The 15,738-nt window shown below is 47.6% G+C and overlaps 1 protein-coding gene across 8 annotated transcripts in view; it reads left to right on the forward strand.

Annotated features, from left to right (window-relative positions):
* PHACTR4 (phosphatase and actin regulator 4) overlaps window positions 1-15,738 on the forward strand; it is a 97,306-nt gene that overhangs the window by 78,788 nt on the left and 2,780 nt on the right. For all 8 annotated transcript variants that reach the window (XM_037881662.2, XM_043531952.1, XM_043531949.1 and 5 more), the window contains 8 exons: window positions 236-391; window positions 510-878; window positions 7,505-8,087; window positions 9,643-9,860; window positions 11,251-11,407; window positions 12,905-12,960; window positions 13,933-13,994; window positions 14,985-15,122. In XM_037881662.2, coding sequence (XP_037737590.1) covers window positions 236-391; window positions 510-878; window positions 7,505-8,087; window positions 9,643-9,860; window positions 11,251-11,407; window positions 12,905-12,960; window positions 13,933-13,994; window positions 14,985-15,122 — 1,739 coding nt within the window. The remainder of the gene's footprint in view (window positions 1-235; window positions 392-509; window positions 879-7,504; window positions 8,088-9,642; window positions 9,861-11,250; window positions 11,408-12,904; window positions 12,961-13,932; window positions 13,995-14,984; window positions 15,123-15,738) is intronic.

Here is a 15,738-nt window from a genome sequence, read left to right on the forward strand (position 1 = left end):
AAAGGAGTGTTGTGGATATTTGCAGATTTTTAAATACAGTCATTGGCAATCTATTGCCAGTTCACTGCCTATTGATAGGTGTGTACCTTCTCAGACTTCAGATCATAGAATCGTAGGACTGGAAGGGATCTTGAGAGGTCATCTAGTCCAGTCCCCCGCTCTCATGGCAGGACTAAGTATTCAGTATCCTTTGCCTTTTCTGATGGTTTTCTGTTCATTCCCCACCCCCTCACAGATGGAGAGGAACCAGACAAACTCAGCCATACTGCATTGAAGAATGGGCATACAGTCCCCATTGGTGGTTCTGGGATGTCAAACTTGGAGGAAGAGGTTGAGAAGAAGTCAAGTCTTAGAAAGTCTGTTCCAGTTGAGGAACCAAATAAAAGACTAGGTAGGAAATCAGGCTTGCTTCAGTTTCTCACAAAGAAATATCCGTTTTGAAGTCTCTTCTCTTGGGTCCCCTCATTCACCAATCTCTATAAGCACTTGTTTTGTGTTTCACTTTGCAGGCTCATCCAGTAGCAATCCCAGTTCAGAAATGGAGCCTCCTCATGAGCCGCAAGCACCCAAACAGCCTTTGCTTCCTCCGAAAAGACCCTTGTCCTCTTCTCAGGAGGCAAGTGATGTGCAGGTGAGGGATCCTGTCCCTGCCAGCCGCACTACAAGGACTGCATCCTCCTCTTCTGTTACTGCCGCCACCAGCATATCAAAGACGGTCAATTCTACAGTCGCCCCTTGCCCAGCCCCCAGGACTGTGCCCCCTGCTCTTGCCAGCACTAACACTACTGCTACCACAAGTACAACCAGCGTGGTGCCCGCCAAACAGCCCCCCATCCCGCCCCCGAAGCCTGTGAACAGAAATAGCAACCCTTTAATAGGTAAGTGTCGTCTTCTTTGCAACTGGCTGTCAGTCAAACCTAGGATGCTCTTTTGTTCTTTGAGATTGCAAACTCTGTTTGGAAGGGAAGATCTGTGTTGCTGTGTTCATACAGTATCATGTCTTGAATGTCTGTGAGCTAATCAAGGATCTTCAAAGCTTGACCACCGGACAGGCGTGGAAACTGGGTGAGCTCTGTTGATGCTGGTTCCATCGGCACAGGGCAAACGTTAATTACTTTCAAGAGGCGCTACAAACTGAACGATCTGCCTAGCACAGATGTATCCAGCAGCTGAGCAAGGGAGGCAGTCTCTAGTTTTTCTGTTAAGGGTAGTGATTGAGATTAAAAATCACTATTGTTATAAAGTGTCTTTAATCTTCCACCAGTGCGGGAATTTATCAGCTGTGCTGGATTGGAAGGCTTGGGATTGTTAGTGGGTGTTCGCAAAAAGAAAAGGAGGACTTGTGGCACCTTAGAGACTAACCAATTTTTTTTGAGCATAAGCTTTTGTGAGCTACAGCTCACTTCATCGGATGCATACTGTGGAAAGCGTAGAAGATCTTTTTATACACACAAAGCATGAAAACATACCTCCCCCCACCTCACTCTCCTGCTGGTAATAGCTTATCTAAAGTGATCACTCTCCTTACAATGTGTATGATAATCAAGGTGGGCCATTTCCAGCACAAATCCAGGGTTTAACAAGAACATCTGGGAGGGGGGGAGAAAACCTGGATTTGTGCTGGAAATGGCCCAACTTGATTATCATACACATTGTCATACACATGATTATCATACACATCTGGGGGTGGGGTGGGGGTTGGAATAGCCACTCCCAGTCTCTATTCAAGCCTAAGTTAATTGTATCCAATTTGCAAATGAATTCCAATTCAACAGTCTCTCGCTGGAGTCTGGATTTGAAGTTTTTTTTGTAATATCGCAACTTTCATGTCTGTAATCGCGTGACCAGAGAGATTGAAGTGTTCTCCGACTGGTTTATGAATGTTATAATTCTTGACATCTGATTTGTGTCCATTTATTCTTTTACGTAGAGACTGTCCAGTTTGACCAATGTACATGGCAGAGGGGCATTGCTGGCACATGATGGCATATATCACATTGGTGGATGTGCAGGTGAACGAGCCTCTGATAGTGTGGCTGATGTTATTAGGCCCTGTGATGGTGTCCCCTGAATAGATATGTGGACACAGTTGGCAACGGGCTTTGTTGCAAGGATAGGTTCCTGGGTTAGTGGTTCTGTTGTGTGGTATGTGGTTGCTGGTGAGTATTTGCTTCAGGTTGGGGGGCTGTCTGTAGGCAAGGACTGGCCTGTCTCCCAAGATTTGTGAGAGAGTTGCGTCATCCTTCAGGATAGGTTGTAGATCCTTAATAATGCGTTGGAGGGGTTTTAGTTGGGGGCTGAAGGTGACGGCTAGTGGCGTTCTGTTATTTTCTTTGTTAGGCCTGTCCTGTATTTTCTTTGTTAGGCCTAACTACTACCGCCCCCCCCCCCCCCCCCACGTTCTTGTTAAACCCTGGATTTGTGCTGGAAATGGCCCACCTTGATTATCATACACATTGTAAGGAGAGTGATCACTTTAGATAAGCTATTACCAGCAGGAGAGTGAGGTGGGGGGAGGTATGTTTTCATGCTTTGTGTGTATAAAAAGATCTTCTATGCTTTCCACAGTATGCATCCGATGAAGTGAGCTGTAGCTCACGAAAGCTTATGCTCAAATAAATTGGTTAGTCTCTAAGGTGCCACAAGTACTCCTTTTCTTTTTGCGAATACAGACTAACACGGCTGTTACTCTGAAACCTGTCATTAGTGGGTGTTAGAAGGCTTTCACCTCTAAATCACCAGTTTATATGGTCAGTGGAAGTTGATGGTTACAGCTGTTTGGTGTCCTAATGAACTGGTAAGTCCCAGTGGGAAATATCCACATGACAAACCACTGTGGTATTTGGCATGGGTCAGTGCCCTTGCTGCCAGTTGCAGCAGCAAGGCAAAGGACTCGGAGTGGACCATGGAGTCTGAACTGCCCCCTTGCTTCTTGAGGTGCTTCCTCAAAGTGCATTGGCAAGGCAGGGATGTTGGGGAAGCATCCCCCCCTTGCTGCTATGGATAAACTGAGAAATTCAGGCTGCAGGGCTGCCCATCTGGCAAATCGTATAGCACTAAAACGTAAATTAAGAGCTGATTCTTCCCAGTGCTGGTTAAGTAAAGAATTAAATGCATCTATTTCCAAACCTGTTTTAACAGAACATGTTGGGGGGAGTTTCTTGTCATGCAGTTAGCCCAATATTAAGTATTCGTCTCTTAGATGCCTTGGTTAAATCTTGAGTAAGTCACAAGTGAAATGTGTTAAGTGGACTGAATGAAGCCGTTAAAGGACAACGCACTGCACAGCTAGTCTTTGGACAGGAGTAGCAGGGAGTGCCACAGATCAGGACTGAGATGTATGGGCAGAGCTGTGAAATGAATCCATCCATAGTGGTGGCTGGGCTTGTGCAGGTCTTGTTTGGGAGGCATTGGCAGAGCTGTGTCGAGAAAGCCGGCGCAGGACCTACTTGCAGTAGGCTTAGGTCAGTGTTTTTGTTTCCACAAGCAAATAATGCTACTTCTCCAGACTAAAAAATAAATACGAACCAAATAATTTAGTTTTTCTGCTCTGGGATGCGCTCTGCTCTAGCAGGTTTTACAGTTGAACTTTGCATGGTATTAAACTGCTGTTCGCCAGATGATAAAACTAGTCTGACCGTTCCTGTTGTGCACGCAAGGAAATACCTTCTTTGCTTGCTTAAGCTGCTTGCGCACAACATGGGTGGTATTTGAAATGCATCAGCATTAATTGCAGGTAGTGCTGAGAAAAAAATATAATGAAAGACAGCAAAGTGTCACACTGCTGCTATCCCCAGGGTAGGGCCTTAGACACCTATGGCAGAGGGTGTGGAGGGAGTGAGGAGTTACAGGTAAGTAGAGCTGAAGAGCTCTGCACCTGTTTTGCTTGCTTTGCCTGTTGAGAATCCCCATTCAAACAGGGACCGATTTCACAATTGTGCTCTGTACAGACCTACATTTAAATACTCAACACAATGCTGTTGTTTCTGATACAAAAGTATTGAAAGCAAGATTGGAGTTGGTCCTTTTGCAGTATCAAACCCGCATAGTTTCACTAACGAGTGAAATTGAAGGGACGTGTATTTGGATGGTGTAAACACCAAGGAGGGGAAGAAAATATTTAACAGATAGTAAAGGTATAACTAGGAACAATGGATTTGAATTAGGCAAAGGAATATACAGCCTGAATGTCTAGAAGTGTTACCCAATGGTGAGATTGGGGAATAGGCTCCCAAAGGAACTGGTGAAAGCCCCATTGACTGACAGAATAAAAATTAGGTAACAGAGCACAAAATGGAAGGGAACAGCCCCGCACTGGAAAAAAGTGGCCATGGCTAACATAACCCGTCTCTTTCACCTCTGCTTCCTCATTCCGTACGTTAGGCTCCTATGCTGCTGGCCTCTTAAATGACACTTCGTGGCAGGATAGGCTCAGGAAATGCTAACTTTCACATAACTTAACTTGTACGCAACAGTAGTTCACAGTGTATGCATGGATTCTGTCAAGGCCATGCCAGGTACAGGGGCAGCTGTTGTTCACAGCAAAGTGGCTAATTTAGCCTTTACTAGAGTAATATGTTGGCTTCTGTGTTGGGTCAGAGGAGTTTGTACTGTCCTGGGTGCAGTGAAACTAATTTTTAGCCCAGTGAGAAAGACCCCTTTGCCTTACTCATGACCGGAGACAGATTGGATTCACAGGACACTTGCAGTAGGGCCTAGTCCTGTGGGTGCTCTGCTTTTCTAACGCCCGTTTATGGGAGGTGCTGGCTACTTGGCTCCTCTCAGAATCAGGCTCTTAGGTCCTGAGTAGCACTGAATGCAGAAGCCAGTGGGAGCTGAGGACACTCAGCACTAGACAGGATCCTGGCCTTAATCTGTAAGGGAAAAGTCTGTGTATTCGAAACATCTGAAAAATGCATCCACCTCTGTATTACTGCAGTCTTCCCAGAAAGCACAATCTCCTCTTCTCTTGCTGCCATTTGTGGTTCTGCAGCACCACTGGACTAGGAGCTCTTGTTTCAGATCTGCGGAATGTGTTGATACAGATGTGATTGTGGTGGTGAAAACAAGCAGACATGGAAGAAAACTGACGTTTTCCAAGCAGTTTGGTAGTAGGGAAATTGACCTTTCAACCCTTAGAAGCTGCTACTGCATAAATATTAAAGGCCAAAAAGCCACTGCCAACGAGCCCAGTGCATGACTTTTTTAATCCGACTCCCAGATACTCCCACTATTATGGCAGTGGGTCCCAAGGGACCCACGGGATCCCAGTCCCACTGCAGGGCTCTGCACTGCAGCAAGAGTCCAATGTCCTTTTTAAACACTGGGTGTTCTCCTGTAGGACGGAAGTGATATACCAAGTGTGAGGTCTCCAATTTTGGGAGCCACTACTGAAGACTATATTTTCTGGATGGGGTACATTACATTTGGGCCCCAGCCCTCTTCCCCTAGTCACATTGTTCTCGTCATTCTCTCCTTGATCAGCATCAAACAGCACAGACCCCTGTGTTAAATTGAGGCCTGCCCCACAGATCAGGAAGGGACTTTCCCAGCTGTAGATTTTATGGGTCCTATAAACCCCTCTGGACACATGATGATTTATGATGTCAGCTCTGCCTTAGATACTAGTGACCACAGTAGAACCATAGATGAGGGGTAAGCTGGTAACAGGATTTATGGTGACCCAGCATTGAGTCCATGTGGAATAGGGAAAGCACTTTCATGCTGGAGAGGAGTGGCTAGCAGTAATGTTCTCTGTGGCTAGCTCTGACAGCTAAACTGAGTGAGAGCATGTTAGCGTTTCAGTCCCACCGACTTTTGTCTTCAAATAGCAATACTCTAAAAGTGTTGTATGAAAGGAAAAGCTTTAAGTCAAGGGTTTTGTTGGAGATGTTATATCAAATTCCATTGTTGGGTGATGGCTGTAAATGTAGGCACAAAGTACCCTGGTTGCATTCATTCCTTTGCTAACTGAGCAGCATACTGATCCGCATGTCCTGCACCTGCCCAAGGAATGCTGCCGTTCCTGGAGCTGGCCCTACTGTTGCACTCTCGCCAAGCCAACCTTCCATGCAAAGCAGCAAGACAAGCAGGAGCTCTTCCAGCCTGCTCACTCTTGGCTGCTGTCCTGACTTCTTACCTTAGTAGCTAGAAGAGCAAGTGAGAAGCTTTGCCACCCAGTTACAGGGTGGATTTGATTTAAATCACTAGTCAGGAAGACTCGATTTAATCATGGTTTTCTCCATAAAAGTGCATGCTTGTTGGTTGTTATAACCTTAATACATATTCTTCACAACTCAGAGATAGATGTAGGTTTCATTTTTAGAAGGTACACACTATACATTTTTAAAGTGATTTATTTTGAAAACTTTTCAGATTAGTTTTACATCTGTATCAGAAAATGAATTATTGTTTGGTTATTTCATTTACCAGAGGTAATTGAAACAGATATTTATTAAGTCATTGGGAGGTGAACTATCTCCAATTCAACAGATTAATCATTACTATTTGGAGGATTTTCTTGCCATACTGTATTAGGAGGAGAACATCACTAGACAGACATTTAAATTGTTTTATTTAACTAAAACAACAATGTTAAGTATTCTGGATTATTTTCTTCAACAGCAAACATATAATAGTTTAACAAAAAAGCGTATGTCCCTCGCTTCTCGCATTTATCTCCAGACTTCTTGTCCAGATCTATTCCGCCCCCAACAATCTTCTATTCGTTGAACTTTTTAAAACTTTGCACTTTTAGAGAGGTAAGAAATTGACTCTGTACACAAATTTGCAGAGGGACAATAGAGTTGAGGTCTGTTATTTCTCACCTCTATATATTATTTATTTAAAAAAACCTTTTTGCTGTTAACAAGCATGTTACCTTTGGAGACACAAATCCACAGTTTGAGAACTGCAAAACTAAGCATCTCTGATGGTATCTTCTAGACTGAGTACTGAGTCCCATTGGGTAGGTAGAAAGATTAACCTAAATAATCTCTACAGAAGCCCCTGGAACCCCATAAGATTGGGTCCCTAATCCATGAACTATTGGAACACATTTACAAAACTTTTCTTAAACTTTACATGAATGTATTGTCTCATACTATGGAATTAGAATTTATAATCCCTATTCCATGATGAAATATCTTTGAGCTATAATGTATCTTAATTAAAACTATCTTTAGATAGGTTTTTTCCTGAAAAAGCATTTTATCAAAAAAAAATTTAAACAAAAAAATCTGATTTAAAATTTTTTTTTAAAAAAATCATTGATTTTTATCCACCCTGCCCAGTTACCTCTGGCATCTGGCTTTAGGGAGCAAGCAGCTGAGACTGCAGGAGGTCATATGAACTGATCAAGGTCTCAGTGGGTCAGAATCTGCCTGCTTCTAACCACTGGATCCTGTAGCCTCCTGAGTGCTTTCTGTGCTCAGCCAGTGGATGAGTGAGGGTCCAGGGCTATGGCAAAGCCCTAATAAAATGTGGGATCTCTCTTCTCTTCCAGCTGAACTGTCTCAAGCAGTGAACAGTGGTATGGGCTTATCAAAGCCTTCCCCGCCCCTACCACCCAAGAGAGGCATTCCATCTAACATGGCACCCTCGCTGGAGTCAACTGCTGCCTCGAAACCACCAAGTGATAGGGTAGTGACAGCTACTCGTCCCACATCGATACCAGTGCATATCACCGTATCTCACCCGCCACCGTCACCTTCTCCGCCATTGCCCAGCCACATACCTCCCGAGCCCCCGCGCATGCCCCTGCCTGCCTCCAGCCCTGTGACGGAACCCCAGCTCTCCCTGGAACTGCCCAAGGAGACCCCTCCACAGGGAGATCTCAGGTCACTGGAAGTGCCCAAGTGGGCGGCAGAGCAGGGGTTCGGAGAACCTCACGTGCCAACGCGGCTGCTCCAAATCCCACTGCACATCCGGATCCAGCAGGCGCTGACGAGCCCCCTGCCAGTTACCCCACCTGCAGAGGGGTCGCACAGGGCTCACTCGCTGCTCTTCGAAAGTGACAGCCCCTACGAGGACAACAGCACCCTGGGCCGGGCCAGGTCGCTGCCAGTCACCATCGAGATGCTGAAAGTGTGAGTGCAGACTGTGCATGCAGGAGCACTGACGGGTAGGGGGACAGCCGGGCACACAGCAGCCTGCACTGTGGTGTGGGAACGCTGCGCTCCACGTCCTAGAGCAAGACCTGTGATTGTGGAAAGTGCCTCGGGAATTGAGTGTTTGGAGAAATGATGATCACCTTGGTACGCTAAGCAGGAAAAGCAAAAACAGTTCAGAGGAATCTAGGTATTTAATTGCACTGACTAGACAAAGTGAGATCCTTAGTTTCTTCATTCAGCCATGACCTGCTTCTGATGACCTAGAGCAGGGGTGGGCAAACTACGGCCCACGGGCTGGATCTGGCCCCTCAGGGCTTTGGATCCGGCCCATGGGATTGCCACCCCCATGGCGTGGCCGGCACCATGTCCCTGCGGCCCGGGATAGGGGTGGGGGCAGAAGGCTCCCTGTGCTTCCTTCACCTTTGGGTTCCACACCCGAAGCTCCCATTGGCCACGGTTCCCTGTTCCCGGCCGATGGGAGCTTCGGGTGTGGAACCCATAGGTGAAGGCAGTGCGCGGAGCCCTCTGCCCCTCTCCTAGGGGCAGCAGAGACATGATGCTGGCCGCTTCCAGGAGCGGCGCAGGGCCAGGGCAGGCAGGGAGCCTGTCTCAGCCCCACTGCACGCCGCTGCCACCCCGGAGCCACACCAGGTAAGCAGTGCCGGGCTGGAACCCGCAGCCCGAATCCCTCCTGCACCTTACACCCCAACCTCCTGCCCTGAGTGCCCTCCTGCACCCCAACCCCCTGCCCCAGCCCTACATTCATGGCCCTACATGCAATTTCCACACCCAGATGTGGCCCTCGGGCCAAAAAGTTTGCCCACCCCTGGCCTAGAGAGACTGCTTGGGCTTTGATGTGGTCATTCCAATCTCCCCCCCCACCCCCCACACTATGCTTGGGTTTGGCAGCAGGTTTGAACCCTGAAACCCCAAATGGGGTTCCCTGGTGATAGGGGGTGACGGGGTTAGCCCCAAGTGCCTCAGACCTTGCATCTCCTTGAATTGGTGCTTGCTGAGCCTGGAGTCCTTCCGACTCTTCAGGAAGGAGGGATGAGGCAGGGATTGCAGCACGGGCCTTTGAGCAGAGCTCCTTCAACCTGCCACTGTTTTGGACTCGCCACAAAGCACCCAAGGAAGCTTCTTGACTTGGGCTCCTTAACCCCCTAACTCCCGTAAATTCATTTGAAAATCCCACCCGCAATCTCTGTCTCAGTTGCTGCAATTCATGAATGTTTAAAGCATGTTGACATCCCTGGAGGGAAGGTGCCACAGGAGGGTAAGGAAATCTAAGTACTCTTGCTCGTAGTTCAGCAGGGCTTCCATGAAAGAGTGTGGGGATAAAAGGGGGGCAGCAGCCCCAGGCAGACAGCCACTGGCTAGGAAAGGGTTACAGCGCTTGTGACCTGCCTTCCATAGAGAGGCTTCAGTTTAAATTGGCGCTGGCGCTGGGGCTGGGGTGGAACAAATCCCTGACCTCAAAGTGAATCATTGTCATTGTTAAAATCAATAATAATTGTGCGCGTTTTGTTAGTCCAGATGATGATGAAGAGGAGGAGGAAGCAGACCAGGAGGGCGAACGGAGTTCAGGTCCTCATGTTTACATTGGAGATGCACCATCTGTCACGATCATTCCTAGGCTAATGCCACAGCCCCTGCAGGAGGAAGAGGAGGGGACGAGTGATTCGGACTCGGAGGGACCCATCCTGTATAAGGATGAGGAAGATGAAGAGGATGATGAAAGCCATAACAGTAAGGTTTCACCGTTGGGAGGCCAGCTTTACTCCTACACACACAACTGCACTTAACCACGTCAAGAGCCACACCAAAAGTCTGGTCCGTACAGTGTCCCAAAGTGTTAGCCTCTTGGCTTCCTCACAGGCTACTTATCCACAATGTGGGAAGTAATGCACCCTGGAAAACATAATCCCAACTGTCCATACAAAATGATGAGGACTGTTACCACTCAAGAAAGAGTTCTTGAAGTCATCGTGACTTTTCTGAAAACATCCACTCAATGTGCAGCAGCAGTCAAAAAAGCTAACAATGTCAGGAACCATTAAGAAAGGGCTAGATAACGAGACAGAAAATACCATAATCCCACTAATTTATGGTATGCCCACACCTTGAGTACTGTGTGCAGTTCTGGTCGCCCCTTCTCAAAAAAGATACAATTTGGAATTGGAAAAGGTACAGAGAAAGGCAACAAAAATGATTAAGGGAATGGAACAGCTTCTATATGACAAGAGATTAAAAAGATTCGTGCAGGCCACTTTAGAAAAGAGACAACTAAGTGGGGGGAGGGGGAAATATGATAGGGGTCTATAAAATCACGAATGGTGTGGATAAAGTGAATAGGGAAGTGTTGTTTAGCCCTTCACTTAACACAAGAACCAGGGGTCACCCAATGAAATGAATAGGCAGCAGGTATAAAACAAACATAAAGAAGTACCTCTTCACACAACACACAGTCAACCTGTGGAACTTGTTGCCAGTGGATATTCTGAAGGCCAAAAGTATAACTGGGTTAAAAAAAAAAAAGTTAGATATGTTCATGGAAGATCAGTCCATCAATGGCTATTAACCAAGATGGTCAGAGATGCAACACCATGCTCTGGGTGTCCCTAAGCCTCTGACTGCCAGAAGCTGGGACTGGACAACAGAGGATGTATCACTTGATAATTGCCCTGTTCTGTTCATTCCCTCTGAAGCATCTGGCACCAGCCACTGTCAGAACACAGGATATTGGGCTAGATGGACCATTGGTCTGACCCAGTATGGCCGTTCTTGTGTTATGTTCCCACCTGCCTACACTCCCTCAAATACCCCAACTGCCAACTAGCCCATGTACATCCCTGCCTGATGGGGAAAATTCCAGCAGGGGATGCCACCAGAATAGTAACCACACATCCTTCCAGCTCCCTCTCTCTAGACAGGATGGTGTTACTCCTTTTACCATGCTGCAGGCTGTACTGTAGCTGCATGACCTTAGTGACATTCAGCTCCTGCCAACAGAGGAGCTGTGGTACTTGACCATTGTGTGTGTGATGCCAGGCTGGCCTGTGGATCCAGCTGCTTTTTTACAGCGTGGGAGCACTGCTGTCTTTACTCATGCAAGGATCCCTTCTTCCCTTTCCCACAGGCGCTCTAGCTAACAAGGTGAAGAGGAAAGATACATTGGCCATGAAACTGGGCAACATGGCCACGCAGCAGGAGCTGGAGGAAAAGAATGCTTTCCCTCGGAAGAGCAAGGAGGAGTGGAATGAAATTCGGCAACAGATTGGGACAGCACTGATCAGGTACAAAATGCAGAGGAAAAGAAAAATCCTCAGTCTTCGGCATAACTAAGGGTGAGCCAAGAAATCTGCTTGCCTGAAATGTAGCAACAAGGAGGCTTTTTCTCTGCTGCGTTGGGGCTGGGGTGCTAGGCTTGTGTGTCATTTCCCTCTGAAGTAATGTAAAGACAAGAAGCTTACATTTCATGCAGGACAGTTTCCACTGTTCGGGAGGGAAGCCATTTGAGCTGGAAGAGCCAACTCTTCCTACCCCCATAGCCTGTCAGACTTCTCATTTCCTGGGTTGAAGTGTGCTGTTAAAGTTCGAGGAGCCACATTGAGCAGTGATGTGAGCAGCTTGACAGATGTAATTTGGAAAACAGGTGCAAGTGGCAAGATCGTCTAGCTCGCTGTGAGTAGGCATTCTGTGGGACCCTGGGTGACGCTGGTACTGCACTTCCTGAAGTTAGAGGGTGCAGCTCCCTTACCCAAGGGCTGACTCTGGCCTGGGGAGGAGTGGGAGTTCTGTGGGTGTAAACTGAAGCAGGGCTGCAAAGTGTCTTGTCCACAGCTGAGTTGGATTCCCTCGCGTCCAGTTGGGATTCCCCTGCAATGATGATTCTGGGCTGCTTCGGCCCTTGCTGTGCTGGCAGTTCTAAGAACAGGAATTGCATACGATGTCACAGTACCTGTTTGACAATAGCCAATACCAAATGTTTCAGAGGCTTCTTTGCTTCCACTCACTGCTCCCTGTTCCTCCTCCTCACCTCAGCCCCTGCGGAGAGAAAGGAGGCAGCCAGATGCTTGAACAACCTTGCTGCCTCACCACTGGCCCACCTCAGCAGCTTCTCGCCTTCCTCCGCTCCAGACTGCAGTTGTGCAGTCACTACCAGCCTGGCCAGTGTGGGCGTTCTGCTGTGCCCAGGCAGCACGAGGGGGCAGGGGAGATAGGCCCCTGGTTACAGGTGCGCTAAGTGTGGGGTCAGCTTGTACCACCCAATTGTGCCCCCACTCCTTGGGGTGGAGAAGGAAAAAACAGTGACCTGTTTCCATGTGACACACATGGCAGCTGTGCCCTGCTTTATCTGACATCCTCACGTGGGCTGTCTTCCTGCTACGCACCAGCCCTCCCACATGTGCAAGTTAACATGTTTGAAGCGCCCAACAAATAAAGGTGCATTAGAAGTTATACTGTGAGACCATTTACACCCAACTTCTGACCAGCTTGTCCCTCCTGTGTTCCTTACACCACTGCTGCCTGGCCCAGGCAGCTCCACGGGAGCAGCACCCACTTAGGCCAAGTTCAGTCTAGTGGATTCTGCTGTCTGGGTGAAAAGCTGTGTTAGCAGGTGGAGGGAAGAGTTGTCTGGTTTGAGCAGTGATGAAAAAAGGGAGCAAGACGATTAAAGTGAGTATCGTATTAACTGTATTCCCTGCTGCCTCCAAATGAGCGTTGGCATCTGTGTGTCCTACAGGAATGTGGCTGGGCAAGTGTAATGGTTTTTATCTCTTCTTGTTTAGGCGACTAAGTCAGAGACCAACAGCAGAAGAGCTGGAGCAAAGGAACATACTTCAACGTGAGTAACGACTGCTCTACAGCTCCCAAACACAGAAGTATTGCTGGTTTTTTACCTGTTTCTCAGTTGTAGCATCAGAGGGGTGCAGGGGCAGAATGTATGCCTTCTGCAGTTTTAGAGCAGAGTTCTAGGCCCCTGTTTACTGAGCTAGTGTTAATACACTGTTCTGTATCCCTTCTGTGGGGTACCAGCAAACGCTGACCTGTCTGAAGCTTCTTGGACAATAGTATGAACACTCAAGCACAGTTCAAAGGCCCCTGTTCACTAATTTACACCCGAAAGATTGTGAAACACACACAATTTCTTCCCATGATATTTTTAAAGAAAAGCTGTTTTACTTGGGTGTAAACGTTCGACTGCAATATGTGCAGCCCACAGATCACTACATCCTGCTACGGCATAAAACACAGCAGGTGACTATGGTCTGTCTAGCTTGGTTGCCCATGATGAATGCAATTAGAGTTGACAGTGTAAATGGTGACAAGAGACAAGACTTAAAAAATCAACTCTAGAAAACAAAATGTCAGCTTGGAGGTGATTTTCAACAGAAATTTCCTTCTCTGTATTGCTCTTTAATCATTAGCATAACTGAAAATTCCTTCCCCCTCGCCCCCAAATATAACACCCATTATAAAATGTAACTTAGGCCCATAGGAGCCAAAGTCACTCAGTGCCTTAGAAAATTTTACCCCGAGTTCTCTGCTAGCCTGGAGAGGGCTCTGGTTAGCTACTGAACCATCCTGAGGTAAGGCCCATTCTGCTATCCTTAGTCTATGGACTGTTTGAGTAAGGATGTCTGATTCAGACCCTAGTGCTCTCAGCATGCCTGGAGTTACTGCAGACAGATGGTAGGAGATGCAGATATTCCACGGATATGAAAAGCTGGTTTTCCGTGTTCAGCTCTTGACAGTGGTTTTCAACGAGAGGTGGTGGCACTGCTTTAAATGAAACATTTTTTTCCCCCTTTGCCAGAAAAAAATGAGGCCGACCGGCAGGCTGAGAAGCGGGAGATTAAACGCCGCCTCACCAGAAAGGTACTGCAGTGCTCCGTTTGGTGTTTTCCGTCTGCTCTGTTGTGGATGGTGGCGGTAGTAAGCACCTAAGAGAACATAGAGGGGTGGGGGAGTCATGAGGCTGCTCTGTGGTTATCCTGAGCGCCCTCTGACTATAACAAGTTGGGAATCGGTCTGGTCAGTCGAGATATTCCTACTGCACCTATTGCTGGAGTGTCGGAGTTCCATATTAAAACAGCAGCGGCCACGGTTTTCAAACTGGGTGGCCTGAAATCAAGTTCCTAAATAAATGCCTGGGAGAAACTGATGGGAGCCGCAACTGCTTGCAGCCATTGTCTTCAGTGGGATTTGTGTCCAGCAGCTCGGGAAAAACAGGCCACTTCTATTTAGGTGCTTAGATGTGGATTTAGGAACCTAACTTTAGGCAGCCAGGTTCGAGAATTGTGGACACTATTTCCAGAATGGGGTGTGAAATAGACAGACTATCCCAGATTCTAACGCTGCCGTCTCCCATATACCAACGGGATTAGCTGTTGATCCCAGATGGGTCTAGCCCACGGGGACAGGGTTAAACTCGTCCCACACTTGTGGCTGGGAAGGAATTTTTACAGAGCATATTAATACGGAACTTAAGTACATGTTGCCATTCCCTGGGGCAGTAGGGAGGAATCATTTGTTAGAATCAGGTTAGGAGTGTATCCCACACAGTCAGTTTCCTGCAATTGCTGTATCGAGGTCCCCCCTTCCATCTGTTCCTGTAGCTCTCATTTGAAATGCCATCCTGGCCCTGTGTGCTTTTTACACTATAAACACTGCCATAGACTCACTTCACTGATGAGGCAATTATTAACTCTTCATTAAGGACCATACTGGGATGCTTTGTTGCATCCCACATCAGTGTCTAGTGATCTCTCTTATATGCACGAAAAAGATTGAATGGTGGGGTCTTTGGCCAGAATGCACGCTGGTGACAAGTACCGTCGAAGCTGACTTGTCTTCTGTTGCTTTCAGCTTAGTCAAAGGCCTACAGTGGCTGAACTGCAAGCTAGGAAGATCCTGAGGTTTCATGAATATGTGGAAGTGACAGATGCTCAGGACTATGACCGGAGAGCAGATAAGCCGTGGACAAAACTCACACCCGCTGACAAGGTAATGGGGAGAACACTCTTCCCAACCCTTGGACCTCCACATTGGATACCCCATGCTCAGGGATGTGAGCAAAGTAAACTTGCTCTTCTTCCTTTTGCTTCAACTCTTCCATGTGGTGGGACCCTGGTCTCCCTCCCGTCTCCTGAAAGACTCATCCCATCTCCCTAGCCCCATCCTGTTGAGCACCCACCCGCTACCAGCACACCAGGAGTTTCCTGTTCTCTACACACAAGGCCTGTTTGGGCTCCATGCTGCTTTCTCCCAATTCCCAGCCCAACCTCCCTCTTTTTGCTCTGGCCTTTGATCTGAAGGAGTGGACAGGAGCCTATAGCAGGAGGAAGCAGGGTACAGATGCTGGGAAGACCCAGGGAAGAGTGGGGGAAGTTCTTGGCAGGCTGAGGCTGGCCTGATCAGGATCACTGCAGGAAAGTCTCAGTCCAGTTCCATGCACCATCATCCCTTAGGAACTGGGCATACCTCAGGGTATCAAGCATCTGGGGATTAGCCAGTATTTTAGGGTTAACCTGAGTCTTGAGAGGGGTTGCTGAAGAAAAAATGGGGGAGCTGCTGAGTTTGATCTCCAGTACCTCACTTGGGTTATAGCTGTCCGCAAGCT

The sequence above is a fragment of the Chelonia mydas genome, chromosome 19 (assembly GCF_015237465.2).
Source record: "Chelonia mydas isolate rCheMyd1 chromosome 19, rCheMyd1.pri.v2, whole genome shotgun sequence".
Classification (NCBI taxonomy): domain Eukaryota; kingdom Metazoa; phylum Chordata; order Testudines; family Cheloniidae; genus Chelonia; species Chelonia mydas.